This window comes from Daucus carota, chromosome 5 (genome assembly GCF_001625215.2).
Source record: "Daucus carota subsp. sativus chromosome 5, DH1 v3.0, whole genome shotgun sequence".
Classification (NCBI taxonomy): domain Eukaryota; kingdom Viridiplantae; phylum Streptophyta; class Magnoliopsida; order Apiales; family Apiaceae; genus Daucus; species Daucus carota.
This window is the reverse complement of record NC_030385.2, coordinates 26,257,184-26,276,456: the sequence shown is the minus strand read 5'-3', so window position 1 is coordinate 26,276,456 and position 19,273 is coordinate 26,257,184. Positions and strand designations below refer to the sequence as shown.

At 34.1% G+C, this 19,273-nt stretch overlaps 3 protein-coding genes across 3 annotated transcripts; 2 read left to right on the top strand and 1 right to left on the bottom strand.

The window, feature by feature from the left end:
- Nucleotides 1-354: 354 nt before the first annotated feature.
- LOC108221493 (mitogen-activated protein kinase 18) lies at nucleotides 355-2,870 on the bottom strand. Its single transcript, XM_017395367.2, has 7 exons — nucleotides 2,450-2,870; nucleotides 2,215-2,342; nucleotides 1,998-2,057; nucleotides 1,497-1,646; nucleotides 1,218-1,373; nucleotides 662-1,061; nucleotides 355-452 (listed from the first exon to the last, which is right to left on the bottom strand). The coding sequence occupies exons 1-6, from the start codon at nucleotides 2,868-2,870 to the stop codon at nucleotides 813-815; spliced, it is 1,164 nt and encodes a 387-aa protein (XP_017250856.2). The 3' UTR covers nucleotides 355-452; nucleotides 662-812.
- Nucleotides 2,871-7,472: 4,602 nt separating this feature from the next.
- LOC108220381 (peptide methionine sulfoxide reductase B1, chloroplastic) lies at nucleotides 7,473-10,630 on the top strand. The gene is made up of 5 exons (XM_017394132.2): nucleotides 7,473-7,802; nucleotides 8,436-8,547; nucleotides 9,956-10,021; nucleotides 10,120-10,317; nucleotides 10,406-10,630. The coding sequence occupies exons 1-5, from the start codon at nucleotides 7,586-7,588 to the stop codon at nucleotides 10,431-10,433; spliced, it is 621 nt and encodes a 206-aa protein (XP_017249621.1). The 5' UTR covers nucleotides 7,473-7,585; the 3' UTR covers nucleotides 10,434-10,630.
- Nucleotides 10,631-12,050: 1,420 nt separating this feature from the next.
- LOC108223526 (SH2 domain-containing protein B) lies at nucleotides 12,051-19,273 on the top strand. The gene is made up of 12 exons (XM_017397839.2): nucleotides 12,051-12,340; nucleotides 12,924-13,112; nucleotides 13,319-13,537; nucleotides 13,611-13,700; nucleotides 14,087-14,164; nucleotides 14,237-14,401; nucleotides 15,948-16,316; nucleotides 16,923-17,197; nucleotides 18,111-18,273; nucleotides 18,370-18,719; nucleotides 18,902-18,979; nucleotides 19,074-19,273. Exons 1-12 carry the CDS (start codon nucleotides 12,176-12,178, stop codon nucleotides 19,090-19,092), a joined length of 2,160 nt encoding a protein of 719 aa, XP_017253328.1. The 5' UTR covers nucleotides 12,051-12,175; the 3' UTR covers nucleotides 19,093-19,273.

The window sequence follows — 19,273 nt, the reverse complement described above, 5'->3', positions numbered from 1 at the left end:
TGGGACTGATTCTCCAGTGACATTTCTGCTGCTACTCTCATGAACTAGACGTGGTCTCTGTACATGAGCTTGAATGAATCCTCCAGTGACGTTTCTACTGCTACTCTCATTAAGTAGACGTGGTCTCTGTACAGGAGCTGGAACGAATTCTCCAGTGACGATACTGCTGTACGTGTAAGGTAAATGTACTGGTTGCGGACGGGCTATAAAGTTGAACAGGGCAATGCTGTGCATATTAGTTTTCGTTTTTGAAACAACATTATACAAAACAGACGATAATTTTGTAATATGACATAGAACACTGCCGAGCAGCAAAAAAGACATTGGTTTTCTACCATTCAGTCTATTTTGTACCTGTTGGTTCACAAAGTGATGGCCATTGTGTGTTCAGCACATTCCCTTGGATTGCATTGGTAACTCTTCTTTGAATATATGCCTCCCCTGTCATTGGCCTGTGGCAAAAGCAGTCATAATTATAGGTCCTTATCTAATTTTTTCTGTCTGGCTTGTTTTATTATCCAAAAAGAATGCAGCTATATGAATGAAACACATAACTTTCACTTCAGATAAGAAGGAATAGAGGGGGGTGTGGTGAATCATACATGCAAGGGATAGACAAACATGGTATATAGAGTATACAAGTTATATCAAGGGAGCTTACCCTTGGAAAAAGATGTCATGTCTAACTTGGGCAGTAACTGGCCTGCTTGTGCCACCACGGACCAAGGGCATTGTATGATAATAATAATAACATCTACGAGCTGAAAGATCACAACAAATAAGCATGAAGTCTGTAATACACACGTAAAGAATCAGATAATATAGATATAAATCCAACCTGGGTCATAATAAATTTTTACATAACAAACTGGTACTTGTGAAATATAATTTCTGAGCAACTGTGGATGGTGGTGTTCAAGCATCTCATGATACATTAATTTCCGAATGGCCGTCACTGATTTGCATCTTTCAAATGCAAACTCCTGCTTTTTTATCAGCTGTGACTGTGAGGCTTTGCTCTGAGCATTCGACAGACTTCTGAAGTATTTATGAGCCAATGCCTAACAAACCAATTTATATATGGATATCAATATTAAATATTTTATCTTTGTGGAGAAAAAAAAAAGTGCATAAGCTACACAAGACCATAAAGACTGGGGAATATAATGGATTTTTCATTTAGCCACAGACGAAGAACCTACAGCCACATTACTAACCTGTTCAGCAGTTGGCCGATCCTTTGGATCAAAGGCTAAGAGCTTCTGCAGTAACTGTAAAGCGAGAGGATCTGAGTTTGGAAATTTTACAGCAAACGGGACAGGACTCTTTATTCTCATCTCCCTCAAGTATTTCCTTGCTCTATCATTAGAAATCTGCACCAGTTAAGTATGAAAAGCAGATGGTGAATCATTAGTTATACAATTCAGTGTTTTAGAAGCTGAAATTCAATTCAAATGGAATTTATAATATTTATAAAACAGAAGTATGTTCTGCACCCCAGATATGGTGTCTGCTGACGGTGTTCCAAGAAGGTCAGTGATCAAATTCAGTTGATGCACAAGACTTGTCCGAGGAAACAGTTGCTTTCTCGTCAAAATCTCAGCAAAGATGCAGCCAATACTCCAGATATCAACAGCGTATGGATACTACAAGTTCATTGCCGTAAAGAAATTAAGATAATATTACAGGAAAAACACAATAACTGCGAGTAAGTCTTCAAGTCCTATTATTCAATTTTTACCTTTTATATTAACTTTCTAATTCGGGGAAGCAGAGAAATTGACTAGTTGATTCTGTTCATTATTTAAGGAACTGCTAGAAGTGCGAGGTAGCCGCACAATATATATAGAATATACCTCATCAAATGATTAAAAGAAACTGTCTAGAACATAAGTTAATAACCAGAGCCCTAATTACAAAAATTAGAAAGAAAAATGATGCTACTCACACATAAATTGCATTGGCATCGAAGGTACAAAAGAAGAGGTAAATTATACCTTAGAGTTGTTTAATCCAGATATCTCAGGAGCCCTATATGGTTCTGCAACAACATAACCCTGCAGCAGTGTATTACAAGTATAAACATATGATTTAGCAAAAAAAAGAAAAGAAAAGTATAAAGATATGAGTTGTCTAGATTATTGCTGATACATAGAAGGCAATGAATGGACTAAGATTATAATAAAAGTGCGCTGTGTGTTATGAAAGACTAACCTTATAGCGCCATACTGCCGATGGTTCACGAAAGGCAACTCTAGATAGTCCAAGATCACATACTTTGGTCAACAAATCTGTGTTTACTAATATATTGTCCGGTTTAAGGTCTAGATGATACACGTTCGCTGAAGCCAAGCAAATATGATGAACGATTTAATATAGAGAGAAAGCAACCCCCCCAAGACACACACAAATGACCTGAAAATACATCATTGGTCTTTTCACTGTTTACCTTCATGCATAAACTTCATTGCACATAGTATTTGAAACATTAACCATCTGTGGTTCTCCGCTGTCAAATTATCATCGAGTCTAATAACATCATAAAGATTGAAGTCCATGAGCTCAAAAACGACGGACACTTCATTGAAGTCATCACTGCAGGGTGGGACTAGGATGCTCTTAATTTCAACAATATTTTGATGCTTTAGTAGCCTTAACAACTTGACCTCCCTTAAAAACTGAATAGCTCGAGGAACATCCCTAAAGACGTCTTTTAATAGCTTTATTGCCACCTTTTCATTAGTATGTGTATCAATGGCAGAATAAACCATTCCATAGCCTCCCCGGCCAATATACCCCAGATATTTGTATCGGGTGGCATCAGCATACCCAATCAAAACGTCTTTTTTTTGTAACTGCTGCAATATCATAAGAAAATATTAGATCATAACTTCCTAAAAATTTACGGCTAACACATTTACCTACTAGATTGGCTTGCAAAATGAAAAACAATGGCAAGAACATAAAAGCCTCGAGAGATCATCAATTAGACATATATCTCTAACTATATATATGCAAGATAACAAAGTTTTCCTGTTCTTGTGCTATTTGGACTTGGAGTAAACAGTTTATGCTTAGTTTAACCTTAAACTTTTGGACAAACAATTCATATATGTAAACGAAGAGACGAGGGATGAAAAAAAGTAAACGAGGACTGCAACCAACACTTGGAATCAATGAATTAAGAGGACTCACGCAAAACAGAAACTAAATGATATTCTTTTTTGTGAGTACTTTTGGACTCTTGGAACCATAATATCAATCACAAAAGATAACTATATAGAAAAATAAAGCTATCGTCGTTCTTTCTTTAAAGAAATTGAAATTTCAGAGAGATATTTATATATGAGAAAGAGAGATTAAACAGAGGGAGAGGGAGGGGGAGAGAGAGAGAGAGAGAGAGAGAGAGAGGGAGGGAGGGAGGGAGGGAGGGAGGGAGAGGGAGCGGGAGAGGGAAAGGGAGAGAGGGGGGGGGGGGGGGGAGAGCATCACCGTGTGTGGATGACCTGGGCGCATGGTTCAAGAAGCTGCAATTCCAGAAAATACAGAGATGAAAAGAAGAAGAAATTAAGCAAGAACAGAAGTTAAAAATAACAAAAGTGTGCAAGAATTGGCAAATCACACTCACAACAAACTAACCCCTTGTAGTCTCTAAACTCTAATTTCTTGATGATGACCAAACTTGTACTTGAGTAGCCTAAGAAGGCATGTATATGCACATTTGTGTGTGCGTGAAAAGCAATTGAGTTGAGAATCTTACTTGGTTGTTGAAAAGAAAGAGTTGCAGAGGAACTTGTGTGTGTGTATTGATTACTCAGCTCGTATGTATATGTGTGTGCGTTTGTATTGTGGGGCTGATAGCAACGAGATTGTAGCGGGAGTTCTTGAATTAAAATGTCTCCTGAAACTTGTAGAATGTATGCACTCGCGTTTCAATTTCTGTATACGTGCCATTGTGTCATATCGTACCAATATATATACAGTAAAAACTCTATAAATTAATAATGTTGGGACCGGAGAAATTTATTAATTTAGAGAGTTATTAATTTATCCATAAATTAATAATTATTATTTTAAAGAGTTTTTAACCGATTATATTGTGCATACCAAACAAAAAGACAAATTAGTCTATTTTTTTAAAAATTACATTGCAGCGAACTCTGGGAATCGATGTAAATTAGTAACCACTGTGTTCATGTATATTGGAAATCAATAACGACAATGTAAATTGGTAACTAATGTGTTCATATATATTGGAAATCAATAATGACTTTTGAAGTATTGTACAGTAAATGTAATATATTTCAATCGAGTGTAATATATTTCTTTCAATTTCTATGAATTATTAATTTATGATTTTATTGGGACCGAAATTTATAAAGGGATCTCTCGAAAAACTATTATCTTATTATTTTATCGAGTTTTTCAATTTTTTACCTTGGCCCAAGTCGGGACCGGACAAATTTATTATTTTAGGGAGTTTATTAATTTACCGAGTATTAATTTAAAGAGTTTCTACTGTAATTAAAATTATTAAAAAATTATTTATCATACTTATAAGTTTATCTCCGTTTAGGAATGACAGACTATTTAATTTTTAACTCGTATTTTGCAAGGTGGATAAAAATAAAAATATTAAATTTTTTCAGGAAAAAGAATTATATTATATAATATTTTCTTTACAACTCAAATTAAGTGTAAAAGATCAATTTATTTATTATTTTAAAGTGGATAAAATAATTAGTATAAAAAATGAATTTTCAGTTGTTGAAGAACATTTTATTCGCTTTAATAATATTTTTTGATATTATCTGTACAAAAAAATAAAATATTTCTAATGACATTTGAGTTGGCTTTTATAAAGTTATATTTTTATAACGATATTTGTATCATATTCCTATTACTCAAGAAAGTTGACAAATATATTGGATCTAACTATTTTAATTAATAAGATTAGAAAATCAAATAAGAAAAAAAATCAGATTAAGAGATAACTTGAAATGAGTTCATGTCTTTTTTATTTTAAGTTATTTTTAGTTTTAAAGTGAAAAATATCTTGTCCATACAATAAATATAGTAAGTCACAAATCGACTTAATTTAAAAATGAAACAGAAATCGGTACCAGCCACAATCAGTATTTCATATTTAAAAATTATAATTTCATCATTTAAATAGATTTATAAAATATTATTATATGTTAGATAACTAAGAGTAATAAATAATCTGAGTTAAGTTTTATGGAGTACATAAAAACATTGGAGTATTGGAGTATGAATCATAATTTTTTTAGTTTGATCATAAATAATATATTTGATTATCCAAATTTATATATAATCTATCATTTATAAGTTGTGTTGCACATAATTGTTTATCAATCATTAATATCTTTCCACTTTAACAAGTATTAAGATTATTGTTCTGCTTATTAGTTATATTGCAGAACATAGAGTCCTGTAATTTATATAAGTGATTATTTTGCTTTTTGATTACAATGTTTATGTTGAAGAACATAACATGCAAGTTGTCAAATGTTTACTCCAATATTTTGTGTACTCCATAGAACTTAATTATAAATCTTATATATATTCTTATATATAAAGGAAGATCTCAACATGATGACGTGTCATCTCTCAGATCTCTCCTTTCCATGTTTCTAAATTTTGGGCTCTTTAACAATTTAAAATTAAATTAAAGCATTTTATAAGTTAATAATTGACCTTTTGTTTTCCTAACTTATTAGTTAATAATTTACCTTTTGTTTTCCTAACTTATTACTCTATTACAGTTAAAGATTTTTCATTATATCTGGAGCTTTGGATCCACAATGTTATTCAGCCTTTGTCTTCCCATTCACATGATCCAGAAGGTTCATACTGAGGTCGCTAAAGGCATCAATGGCCTCGATAGATTCATCCTCCGTCAAGCTCGCGGCAGCACCGCTTTCTTGCCTTTTTTTACAGATGTATTTGTATGGCGCCTATGTCACTTCTTGAAAGAATGCCTGTGGAGAGGAGTTGCTTCTTCTCAGTAGTAAGGTATCATGTGCTTCATCGGGATAGATGATGCAAAATTGTGATATATACATACTTCTTTCAGTAGGCTGTGCATACATGGAATACGGCTGAATTGTTATCAGTTCAATTAGCAGAAATACAGTTGTTTTCATGTCCCTTCAACCTTCAGGTAGCCTGAAAATTTCCATGTTGGCCAGTTGGTCCGTTCCATTCCAAGGTTCTAGCAATTGTTATTTGTTATGAAGGCCCCTTTCCCTGGATATACACCCAACATATGACCTGAATTTATTTCTTAATTATTTTATATGAATGACTAGAGTTTGAAAATTATTCTGATATATAGTAGTTTTCCCCATTTATAAATTAGTTGTAATTTTTTTTAAATAAGTGTGATCTGCCGACATGTATGTTTATGTTATTTGCCTCATGAAATGAATAGAAAAAAGAAGTTCAACTTGAAACTTACAGGGCATTATGAAAGTGAAACTGCTTGTATCAAGGCTTGCTGCTGCCCATTCCATTCCATACTAGACAATTACTCAATTCAGATCCCGATATATGTGTTTGTCGTCTGTTGAAATCCTCTTCGAGTTTTGTATCCCAAATGAAGTTACAGCCTGACAGAGATATGTTGTGGCCTTAATTGAAGCAATGAACACGGTTGTGGAAGTTGCCACTTCCCTCGAAACTTAAAGTAAGATATCATGCATTGTTTTTCCACTTAAATATAACTCTTCTGAGCTCTGATCAGAAGCCAGATCTTCGCTCATCAGGATATGACCCTAGACCGTCTTTCAGCCAAGCTCAGTTGGGGGAGGCTCCATGTCATAAGGGTGTAACAACTATTTTACCAGTTGCAGGGAGCTCCACATAGTTAGCATGTTACAACAACAAACTCAGGGGCCAACATCAAAAGTTAGCAGGCACAGATGAATGAGCAGAGATAATTGTACCTAAGTAACTATATTACATGTTGCAACGCTATGGGGGACGAGTGGACTAAATTCCCAATTACGCCAACCTGGGCAAATAATTCAGAGGACATTTCAAGTCTCCGTTTGATCCAAATACAAGCTTCCCGCAATGTTTTCTTGATGAATTTGATGGCGAAGGAACATTATTACTTTTAGCTTCTGGTTGGTGATGTTTGAGCAAGGAAGAAGGTGCTGCATTTGATTCGGTCGGAGGTTTCCCATCCAAGCATCTTGATGAACCACTGAAAGCATTGAACTTGGGAACTAACATGGTTTATTATGTCGTAAATTTAATTATAATATTTGGTTGTTGCAGGGCTCATGTAAAACATATTTTAGTAGCTGTTTCAAACGATTAACTAAAAAACTATTTACAGGCAATTTTTAAAATATTTATATTCGTATTTTTCTCACTCGCAAGCGCGAATTTTCCACTAGTTAATCTATAATATAAAATCCCTCGTACCAGCTATCTCTTATTACGTGGCCATAAAAGAGCCGCAAACAATATTTGCGCACAAACCTGACATTTCTCCAGTCTGGTAATCACGATTATAACACTATTCCGTAAGGGATTGTTTGGATGCGAAAAATAAATGGCTACTCAAAGCATAACTACTACTTTGACATCACTCCCGTCTAGAATTTGCTCAAAACCCCGAATTGTTTCAACTTCCCAACCATTGTTTTGCAAGTTTGCTTCTGTTTTTGTTAGTGGGTCATCTAAATTGCAGAGCAAAGGTTGTGTAGCAACTCGTGCAATGGGCTCTTCTGCATCTTCTTCTTCAAAACCAGAAAGCAGCAGCAGTCAAGGTCTCACCTTTCATATACATAACTATATAAGTATTCTTTGTATATCTTGTTTGCTGATTTTTAATCTTTTGTGGGCTGATTCAAGAATTTTGAATGATGCAAAAACCATTATTTGCTATAAAAATTAGAGCTTTTTCTTTGGTGGTTGCCTTTTTGATCAAAATTTGTTTTAAGGGGTAATAGGAGAATATGCAGATGAATTCTTAATTGTGTTACTGTAATAGACTTAACTGTAATCATAGAGATTTATTATGATGTTTTCTTTTTCACAGCAGTAGATATTATAGTTTTGATTTGTTCAGTGTCACACACTTTGAAGGGTATACTATCCATAGTGATTAAAAAATATCCTCTAAATCCAGCAGATATCTATAAAAATTTGGAATTTTTGTAGTCCTCCCAGCTCTCTAGTTATAGGGACTTTCAGCTGAGTTTGTTCCGATGATCATCGAGATTGGTGATATTCTTAAAATTGTTGTTAATGCACTAGTTTCATTTTTAAGTATCAAAATGTAATCACAGGCAAAATCGGTTAAACTTTAGGAAGCTGTAAATTTTAAAATTTATTACCGTCTTACGGAATTAAAAAATCTTTGCTTTAAATTTGAGTTCGAACTAATTCATGTTGTACAGATGCGGGCAAGATGGATTATAGTTCTACAAGCGAGGAGGAATGGAAAAAGAAGCTTACAGGGGAACAATATTATGTAACTCGACAAAAGGGGACTGAGAGAGCTTTCACTGGGTACAATCCCCTTAACCTTTTTATTAGGTCTATAATATTGTCAAATGTACTCCCTCCGTCCCAGTCAATAGTATACATTGGGGGACGGGGGCGCGGCACGGACTTTAATGCTTCAATATAGTATAGTTCTGTAAATTATTTTTAAGATTTTCTTTTTTTGTATAAAAGTATAACATTTATATTTTTATACAAAAAAAGAAAATCTTAAAAATAAGTTGTGGAACTATGTTTTATAAGAGCCTTAAAAAGCGTGTCGAGCAGTGAAAAAGAAATGTATACAATTGACTGGGACAGAGGGAGTAATTAGCTACCTAAGAAACTCATTTTTTTAAATGTTCTCATATGTTAGTATAAATTTAATCCCGTGAGAGTTTATCTATGGGACACCACTAAAGTAAGTGGCTAAAATTATAATGAACTTTAGAGGGCTACTGCTGATGACACATTGTTTGGATTTTCCGTTGTGTTTTATATTATTATCACTGATATACTCACCAGATTTGATTGTTTACTATGTTCATTAATGTTGTTGCTTAAATGATGTTCTGCAAAGTACATCAGACCTACTCCTATGATTTTTTAGCCCCAGATTATATACCATTAGTTCATTGCACGTACAGGACTTTGTGAGATGTAAGATTTAGTGACATTAGTTTGGCCCTAGTTTCTTAGTATAGGTAAACTTAGAATGAAAGAGGGTCTTCCTTGTAATGCTATCTATTACAGTAGCAAGGACTCAGATACGGCAACACGAGACACGGGGATTTGCCAATCATTGAAGAGTCCTGGATACGGGACTTCACAAAAAGAAAGTATCTGTAAAAAAATATTTAAATTCATATTAAGAAATGTACATGTCAGAATCTCAACTATTATATCTCTTCATATTAACTATAAAATATCATTCAAAATTTTCATACACATCTTGGTGTCAATCTTGTGTAAAAAGAATAGACTCCACTTATGGTTTCATCAATAGACTCCATGATGCAAGATGTGTGTATATCTATATGAAAGAATTCAAAGAAAATGTGTGTATCTATATCAGACGACTCTGCCTTAAAATTAGGTTAAAAATATCTTGGGCTGGGCTATTTATGTTGGGCTGTGTCGTTAACAAGTCGACTCGAGTAGAACTCTGTTTTATGTATCGACACACCACCTGGGGAGTCAATCACGCACTTGGCCGTTTTGGACATGCATACGGCAGTAAGGGTACCTTCCTAGCCGAGTCTGTGCTTCCTATTGGTAAGTTTTAGCAGCACATCACCTGGGAAGCATAAAAGGACAAGCTTACATGCTTTGCTGGGAGAGTGAAATTAGACTTGAATGACTTCAGTATTAATTGATTTCAAATTACTGCAATCTTTTAAGTACTTATTCTAGTCATTTGTGTATTGTTGCTTAGGGAATACTGGAATACCAAGACTCCTGGAACCTACCACTGCATTTGCTGTGACACTCCTCTTTATGAGTACGAATATTCCTGCAGTGCTGTATGGCTATTCAACTATGACTTGAGAAGGGTTTCTTACCATTATGCAGAACTGATGCAATGATTTGTTTTGCCAGATCATCTACGAAATTTGACAGTGGAACTGGTTGGCCATCATACTACGAGCCAATAGGTAATAATGTGAAATCAAAGTTGGATTTGTCTATAATATTCATGCCTCGCCAAGAAGTTCTTTGTGCAACATGTGGTGCACATCTTGGCCATGTATTTGATGACGGGCCACCACCCACCGGGAAGCGTCATTGTATAAATAGGTAACTTAGTACTGTTCAGTCTCATGTTAGTTCTCTATCTTAAAACGTATTAGAGCAGAACTGATATTGAGTTCATTTTGATATGCAGTGCTTCCTTGAAGTTGAAACCAAAGTAATCTGCTATGCCTATGGTTAGCTAAGTTGAAACCAAAGCAGCAAGGCTTGCAACGACGGCACAATAGAATATAGTATGTTGTGTTGATGTATGATACAATTAACTGAACCCACTGTTTTCCCCTTTACAAAATCCTTGTAAAGAATATCGCAAGTTTGTGCACTTGTCATATATGCTAAGCTAGTAAGCTTTTCTTCATCTGACTGTAGTGGCATTTTTATTGGTTCGTTTAAATTTGCGTTTAAACAATGATGATGTCGGAGTCTCACACACCGGAGACACAGGTGTTTGGTGATGAATGAGAAGGAACAAATTGTTTACTTTCAGTTGCAATTTAGGAGTTACTTTGGACATGACATGAAAGTCGAATTGTTTTTGTAATAGCTCAAGCTCATCAGTTCATCTTCAATTTAAGTTCAGATGTATAGCTCATGATCTCAAGTTTGGCGCGAACCTTTCCGTGTTTACAGCTCATTATAGCTGTGCATCTTATGCTGGAAGTGTCAAAAATATTCTTAAAACTTTTTCCAATAAATTACATAACAAATTATAAAATCTCATTGAAAATAATCTAGAACGGACTGGTCACAATAGAAAATCTCACGGTCATTAAAACTAACCTGAACTAGAAAACAGATTATACTCCTCTAATTAATAAAAGAGAAATGTTTCTATATAAGTATTAGGAGATAAATGAAGTATTTCAATTTATGGGGTTGAAATATATACGAGGTCTATTATTTTAAGCGGATGGTTAATTTACATGCGGGCGGGGTCCATTGTAAAAGAATATTATTGATTGATGCATGTGGGGTCCATTATATTTATAGAATTGAACTATTTACATGCACATGTGGGGTCCATTATATTTTTAGAATTGAATTATTTACATTGATGACCCATTTTTTTTTTTTTGAAATTCTGGCATCTCATAATAAAATGTAAACAACACAGACGAATGACGAATGAGTTACACAAAAATGAATATGAGTGTAATCTATTAAATGCGAATTAACAATTTTGATTTCGGGAAATCAAGACGGAACATGAAATTTGGTCTCACGAATTATAACTTATAGTTAAGTTCTATGGTACATAAAAACATTGGAGTATTGGAGTACGAATCATAATTTTTTAGTTTGATCTTATATAATATCTTTGATTATCCAAATTTTGATATAATCTATCATTTATAAGTTGTCTTGCACATAATTGTCAATTAATCATTAATATCTTTCAACTTTAACAAGTATTAAGATTATTGTTCTGCTTATTAGTTATATTGCAGAATATAGAGTCCTATGATTTATAAAAGTAATTATTCTACCATTTGATCACGATGTTTATGTTGCAGAACATAATGTGCAGGTTGTCAAATATTTACAAATATTATTGGACAAAAAAAATTGAAATTTAAATGACTAGATTACATTTTATCAAACTTTGTACTCCAATACTCCAATTTTTTTTTACTCCATAGAACTTAACTCTTATAACTTATATCTATTAAATTAGTTTAAATTATTAAAATAAATAATTAAAAAAAAAAAAAGAGTCCTTGAAGTGGCAAAGACTGATGAAGACAGCGCCCAACCAACCGTTAATTAACTGCGAACGTATACATACATACATACATTATACTGATACATACACAAGACTACACAAAACCCGTATGAACACAACCCCACAACACCATACTTAACAGAAATCGAAAAAGATTGTTGCTTTAAGGTTTTGATAGCAATGGGTTCCTCTGAGACGATGAAAGAGAATGACTACTTAATGTTAAAAGATCTCAAATTGGAAATTCAAGAAAACAACGACTCTGCAACAAGGGGTTTTGCAGTGTGTTTCTGGCTTTATCTACAGACCTGCACTTCATTTCCCTCTATTCTCCTTCATCATCAGGTGTTTTTCTTCATTTCTTGCTCTCCTCCTTTGTTTTTACCCTTTTCTTGTTTCTTGCTTTTAGGGGCTTTGCTTTACTTTTCTTCACCTTTTGTTGTTTTGATTACTTGGGTTTGTGTCTGCTTCTGTTGGTTGAATTGGAGTTGAATTATAGACACATTGATGTTTTATATGTTTCAGAATTTTTCGGGTCTTTGCTTGTGTTGTGTTCCATCAAAGGGTTATCATTTGTTTGATAATTATTATGTTTTTGGTTCTTTGATTTTGTTAATTTTGTTGATTGGAATGATGTATTGTTATATGGACCTAACTGCTTTATGCTTTTTCATGTGTTTGTACCAGTACTTAATAAATTTGTTATTAAATGTACAATCTGATTGTGAAGGTCATGCCTTGATGATATTAATCACTAGTCAGGTTTTGGTTAGTGCACGTAGGGAGTTCTGGATTTGAGTTCCTATCGAGTATTTACGAGTCCCAATCACAATGTACCATAAGAAACTAGTGAAATTGAAAACTTTACACACATAATGTCTGTTTTTTCATGGTTAAAAATGTTTACTCATTTCTTGTCGCTGTACAGGTTAATACTGATGGGACTTGTAGTGTTCCCTTCCTTGGGCTGAATGAAAAGAAGAAATTGATGCTTTTTCCCTTGAGTTTTCTACACCAAGAAGCACCTAGCCCTGGGGATCAGTCATGGATAGAGAACACCTGTGCTTCTTCTAAGACCGAGTTTCCTTTGAAGAAATGGGTTCATGTTGGATGCGAGGTATATTAACTAACAGATTCTGATATTCACCCTATATATTTTATTGTCATATTTGTTATTCATATTCCTTTGAGGAAGTGAGATGTGCAATGAGGATGAAAAAAAAAAAAGCATCACAAGATGTCCTTGCAATGAAAAAAGACGGCTTTTTATTTGCTCTTTCCTGAATAACTTTATTAATGTGTCTGCACCATGGCTTTGTTCAGGTTTCTGTTGATTTTGTTCGTCTTTACACCAATGGGGCACTTGTTGGAGTTAAGCCCTTGTCTTCTGCATTGAATAGGGACTCACATTTAAATGGTCCGGGACTAGTGTCTCTCTCTTCTACTCATGGAGAAGCTGCAGGTAGTTATGAGATACAGGGTTATGTCCATGGAGTGGAGATCTTGTCACCGACGTCACCTCTGAAGAATTATTACCTAAAGGTACATGCTAGCAACAATCTTACACTCACTGACAATTTCAGAATATTTTTTTTAACATATTTTCTGATGCCAGGATCCCCCTCTACAATTATCTATTGATGAATCAAGTGCCTCAGACATTGATGAAGAATTTGATGGAGTGTGGGGCATTGTTGGTGGAAAGGTTAATAATGTTTCTCCCTCTCAATATTAATGTATTATTGTCATGCTGCAATTACTGAGGAAGTATAATATGTGAATTGGAGATGTGCTTCAATTGTTGTGTTGAAGAACAATCATTTAGTGCACTGCATGTATGTGTGACTACTGCTACCATTCCGTTTTCAATGTTAATTTACACACTAAGAAAAAAAAAGCGGGTGCTGTGAGAATTATTACGCCATAATAGATATTAACTTCTTTGATTTTTTTGTTGACATGGAGAATTGAAAGGGATCCCTAATTTGCATTATGACTTGTGCAGAAATACAGGTCATCTTAATTAAGGGGTAGATACCTTTCCTTTAGTGTAATTTAAAGCATTTATTTCTTGCCTTCTGGTTAATACAGGCATCCTGCCGTAGGAACTTCTCGTTAGATGTCATCTTACTGGATGCTATTGGCCAGCCTGTGAACAAGGATGTGGAGGTTTGTATTAAGCTTGAAGGAGCTATGAATGTTGAAGGAGTTTGAAATCATGTCCATTGTTTGTTTTGGTAGGTTGTGGCTTCACTTTTATATGCTGACAATGAGGCACCTGTTGAGAAGCCAATTGATGCTGAAGCTCCTCTTCTTACAAGTTATGATGGAATTGAATTTGCCTCTTGGGATAGACCAAGTAAACTAATTAATGGCCGCGCTTCTTTTAAACTCAAGATATCTCAGGTAGTTTGATGAAGCTTGTGGCAGGCATCTCTTATTTTTGATTACAAGGATATGCATGATACTAATTCAGATATAATGGAAGCCAAGGAGCTAATTAATATTTATTCTATTTTCTAGAAGATATATAGTAAGCAATATTCATTGTATCAATTATTTTCTCTTCCGACATTTCTTACATTACAATTCTTCAACAGTATTTCATTCCTGATTGGCATGAGATTGGGTATCAAAGAAATTTTTTGAAATGTAGAACTTCCCAAAACCCATATTCTTATGTTTCTACAAAAGCACTACTTAACAAGTATGTCTTGCCATATTTAAGTTGTAGTCTAGCCATGTTATCTTATAGATACTAGTACGGTCTGAAACGTATATATATTGGCTAAAATTAGTTCTTACATCATCTTAATGTCCCTTCAATTTTCATTTTATGTCAGACCGCTGCTTGGTGAAAAGGAACACTTATTTGGTTTTTTCTAAGCAGAAAACTAATATCAACTTACATATTTCCTATATCATAAATTAAAAACTTAAAATCTACGCTATTGATGATGTGCACGGTAATTAATTTATTATTAAAATCATCAGAAGATTCCATACATTACCAAATAATTAAACACAAGAAGTGGTTTCTGTATACAGCTCTTGTCTATGTTATGTCCTGATGTCCTTTGTGGATTTATTGACTGCTTATGATTTGTGGAGACCATAAATCAATTATTCCTTTTTTGTATTCTTATGTTTGTTATCGTCCTTGTTTTTTTAATGATGAGGCCTATTGCTATACACTAGTTATGTGGTTGAAATTAGGACTGGAAGTTAATTCTTTATTATGTGATTCACGATTTACAACAGTACAAGTGAAAGCCTTTATACAGGGTTATGATCATTATACATATGGAAATAAATTAATCATCACCAGCTCCGCATATTTTAATGATTATATTTTCTTTTTTATAAGCTTTCGCAATAGTTGGTTGTAAGAAAAGTCATAACAATCATGGAATAATACCCTTCTCTGAATTTTAGCATATGTAAATGAAATAGGCCTATTCCCTCTTTACCTCAAATTTCTACTTCCGCCACTAGTTGTGGCGTATTATAATGATCACGTTACCCATTTTGCGCCGGTGGAATAATATCATTTAGTACTCTGATATATTTACTACTCATGCTGATTGTTGGGAAGGAAGGACTACCTAGTACCTATACAAGCAGTGTTGTTTTGTTACATATAAAGAGTTCTATTAATTATGAATAGAGCTGTTTTTGTTATTATCCGTTTCAATCTATTCACATATTATGGCTAAATATCCATTGTCTTTCAAAACTCTATATTGACTTATGATATTTAAGGATCATCTAGCAACTTGATATGGCCGATGATTCAAATTCAACTTGTGCATCACTGTTGCCTTTTACTCATGGGTAGATAATTATTTAATATAACCTGTAGCTTATTTTTCATTGTCTAGCTAATGCATCATAGTTCTTTATATATATTATTATAATTGCAATAACCCTATATTGTCTGCTTACATTTCAGCTTTCATCGAAGTGTGACAATAAGTTGTTCTGCCTTGGATTCGAAATTCCAGATTTAGGGAAATATCCTTTTTTTAGAGCAATATCCCATCCAATTCGCTGTATTTCTCGACATCGTTATCCCCGTGCTTCTCCATCAACGTGGAAACACCAAACATCTTCCATGCATTTACTTAATTCTTCTCAGTCTTTTGGTATGGGTGAAGAATCCTCCGATATTCCGCAGAATACCGTGAGTGCAGAAAAACAAAGCCCATCATCAAAACGTATTAAATTAGCACAAGAGAAACCACTTGCATTAGGCAGGGTTGGTATTTTGCTGGAGCAAGTCAATAGGGAAGGCAACCCTCCTGCCTTGATTTGTAACAAGGTAGGTGTTTTACCTTTTGACTATAATTTGTTAACAAAGTAATTTAAAACTGCTGCATTAACTACTCCATGAACTTGCTATAATAAGAATGTCTGGCAAGATAATGATAATTTAACCCTATGGCATAATATATACAAGTTGTTTTTATATATATATATGTCATTTTTGTTAGGTATTAAATCTCGTATCTGCACTTAATTTATGTTGCGGATAAGAATAGTCAAATAAGTTGGCTATTTAAATGTTATGCTGTTTTACCTATACTTCTTGGAAATTCGACATCTATTCAAGTACTGGCATGGTGAATATTGCATTCTTCATATTTAAATTCTTGCTATTTTTGCATTTATTTGTATAACAATGAAGAAAAGTGAAACTATGCTTAGATTATATTATCTTATTATGCACCATCTGATGGTTGTTGAAACTTCTTATATTGATGTTGAATTTTGGGCATAACACAGGCATTTGCAGTTCGTGTCTGACATTGATGAATATATATATTAATTGTGTGCATTTTATGGTCATGGCTTTTTTATACTGATCCTTTGCAACACTGTATTGTAATTTTACCCATGGTTTTCCTGTCGTCACCATTTGAAACAGGACAATGTTACAAGTTTGCAGAAATTACAGGAAACCTATGTAGAGGCAGAAAAGTGTTCATCTGGTTCAGAAAGTAGTGAAGCAGGAATATCTAAATCCTGTAGCATCTCAAGTAGTGAAGCTCCATTTTCAGATTCGGCTATATTTAGATACTGCCTAGAAGGCCTCAGTGAGAGGTCTCTTATGCTCAAGGAAATCGCAAAGGTAGCTTCTGAGCAAGAACTTGTGAACTTTGCAGAGCAGGTTTCTCTGTACTCGGGATGTTTTCATCACAGGTAATTAACAGGGATATTACTTTCAGTTTCAAGTCTTTCACATCCCCTTAAATTTAGAACTTTAAGTTGGCATAATGTAGCATAGCGCTTGGCTGCATATCAAAATAATACGATGCATGTGGACCCTTGTAGCCATATGTCAGAAATGCAAATTTTGATTCTGTTTGAGCTTTCGGTGGATAAGTTTACTATCCAAAGGATAACAACTAGGGTGGTTCAATTGCACAAGAACCACTACTCTAAGGGTTTCCTAACCGCAAAAGGGAGGGAAGAGCTTGGATTGCAAGTTCACAAACCATAAGAAGAGAACAATCTCAATTTTACTAATATTTATCGAATCCTAATTTAATGACTATAATAAAAACTATTTAACTAGACCCTACATAAGACTAAACGAAACATTAATTTCTTTACACTAAATTTAGTTAAATATTTAATTATACGTATCATTCCCTTTTGTTTTCACTTGTGTAACCTATTACTTTGTTATCACCTTTGATAAATAAAAAATAAAAAAAATTAACGTAAAAAGGGATATTGCGTGGTGCCTGATTAACCACTAGACGAGGACGTAGAAGTTACAGTTCTTAAATCATTTTAATTATATTAAAACTTAATTCAAGTATTAGGAAATGACTTGATATTTATTCCAAGAGATGTTCTATATTGTGCTATGTTTACTAAACACTGAAAAATTGCATTGGATGGCTATATTTGTGTTGGAAATCACAGTGCCAACAAGAAAGCTTACATAAAATTATATATCGTTCTAACCAAGAGAGTAGCAGTTCGTCAGCACCCAACAGACATTATGCATTATAAAATTTTATCTACAATATATATTAGCAACTATACTTGTTCTACAAGGGGGATCATGGCACAATGTAGTATTTAAAAAGTTTATATTTTCCAGGCATCAAATAGGAATGTCAAAGGGACTGATCGAGAATGGAAATAAAGCTTGGAATTCGGTTTCAGAAAAAAACAAACAGGTTCTTTGGGATAATTTGTCCTCCGAGATTGAAGAAGAGTTCAAAAAAATTTCATGCTGCAGCACAAGATATTTATCAGTGGAGGTCTTTATCTTTCTCTGAATTGCATATGTGCTTCCTCAAAGGACTTCACCATTTGTTTAATTATGTTCGGAAAATAATGGTTTTATTTGTTTCTAGGACTTGGAGCTTCTGCGGAAAATTGCTGGATGTCAAGAAGTAGTGAAACGTGAAAACTTTGAGAGGCTTTGGTCTTGGCTTTACCCAGTAGCTTTTACGTTATCACAAGAATGGGTAAAAGTTGTTTGGGATTCTGTGTTACCGAAGTGGATTGAAGGGTTCATCACAAAAGAAGAAGCAGAAGCTTCACTCCAAGGTCCTAATGGGCTTCAAGATCCTGGGACATTTGTACTTCGATTTCCTACATCAAGAAGCTGGCCCCACCCAGATGCAGGCAATCTGGTAGTCACATATGTAGGTAGTGATTATAATATTCACCACAAGCTTCTTTCTTTGGATTTGATCAACAGGTACATCATTCTTTCTGTTTCTCTATTCTACAATTTTGACTTGTAGTATAATTTACTTGTCTGATTTGATATGAAGTGAAATTATTCTTAGTCTCTACTATATATGATTTACATCTGAGCTTAATTTTGTTCATAGTTTTCAATCCTACATCTCACTAGTCGTTTTCTTCATGTCGTGCCAGCTCTGGGGCTAAAGAAAGAAATGTGAAGCCACTAAAGGAAATGCTACTTGAAGAGCCCGAACTTTCCCGATTAGGAAGGCAAGAGACACTCACCATAAATCTAAAATCTCTATTCTTCAAATTCGATTAATTCTTTGCTCATATGTTGATTATGAATGATTTCAATTTGCAGGATCAAAAGAACTTTCTAGCCCTCTCGCGATGTATATTCCCTTGTATGACCTGTTTGCCAGAGAATATGTACCCCTTTCAGGGCGGGAAGAGCATCTCTGATAATGAATTTTCATAACTTTAGAGATTTGTGTCTTTAAGTACATATTTACCAACAAATTTTTGTCACAGCACATATATATATTTGTACAGCTTTAGACC

Coding starts and splice junctions, on each gene's coding strand:
- LOC108221493 (XM_017395367.2), bottom strand. CDS start 2,870: ATGATATTGCAGCAGTTACAAAAAAAAGACGTTTTGATTGGGTATGCT. Junction 2,058..2,214: donor CGGCAGTATGGCGCTATAAG/GTTAGTCTTTCA, acceptor ACACTGCTGCAG/GGTTATGTTGTTGCAGAACC. Junction 1,374..1,496: donor CAGCAGACACCATATCTGGG/GTGCAGAACATA, acceptor TAACTGGTGCAG/ATTTCTAATGATAGAGCAAG.
- LOC108220381 (XM_017394132.2), top strand. CDS start 7,586: ATGGCTACTCAAAGCATAACTACTACTTTGACATCACTCCCGTCTAGA. Junction 8,548..9,955: donor ACTGAGAGAGCTTTCACTGG/GTACAATCCCCT, acceptor ATTGTTGCTTAG/GGAATACTGGAATACCAAGA. Junction 10,318..10,405: donor AAGCGTCATTGTATAAATAG/GTAACTTAGTAC, acceptor TTTGATATGCAG/TGCTTCCTTGAAGTTGAAAC.
- LOC108223526 (XM_017397839.2), top strand. CDS start 12,176: ATGGGTTCCTCTGAGACGATGAAAGAGAATGACTACTTAATGTTAAAA. Junction 18,274..18,369: donor CAAGATATTTATCAGTGGAG/GTCTTTATCTTT, acceptor ATTTGTTTCTAG/GACTTGGAGCTTCTGCGGAA. Junction 18,720..18,901: donor TCTTTGGATTTGATCAACAG/GTACATCATTCT, acceptor ATGTCGTGCCAG/CTCTGGGGCTAAAGAAAGAA.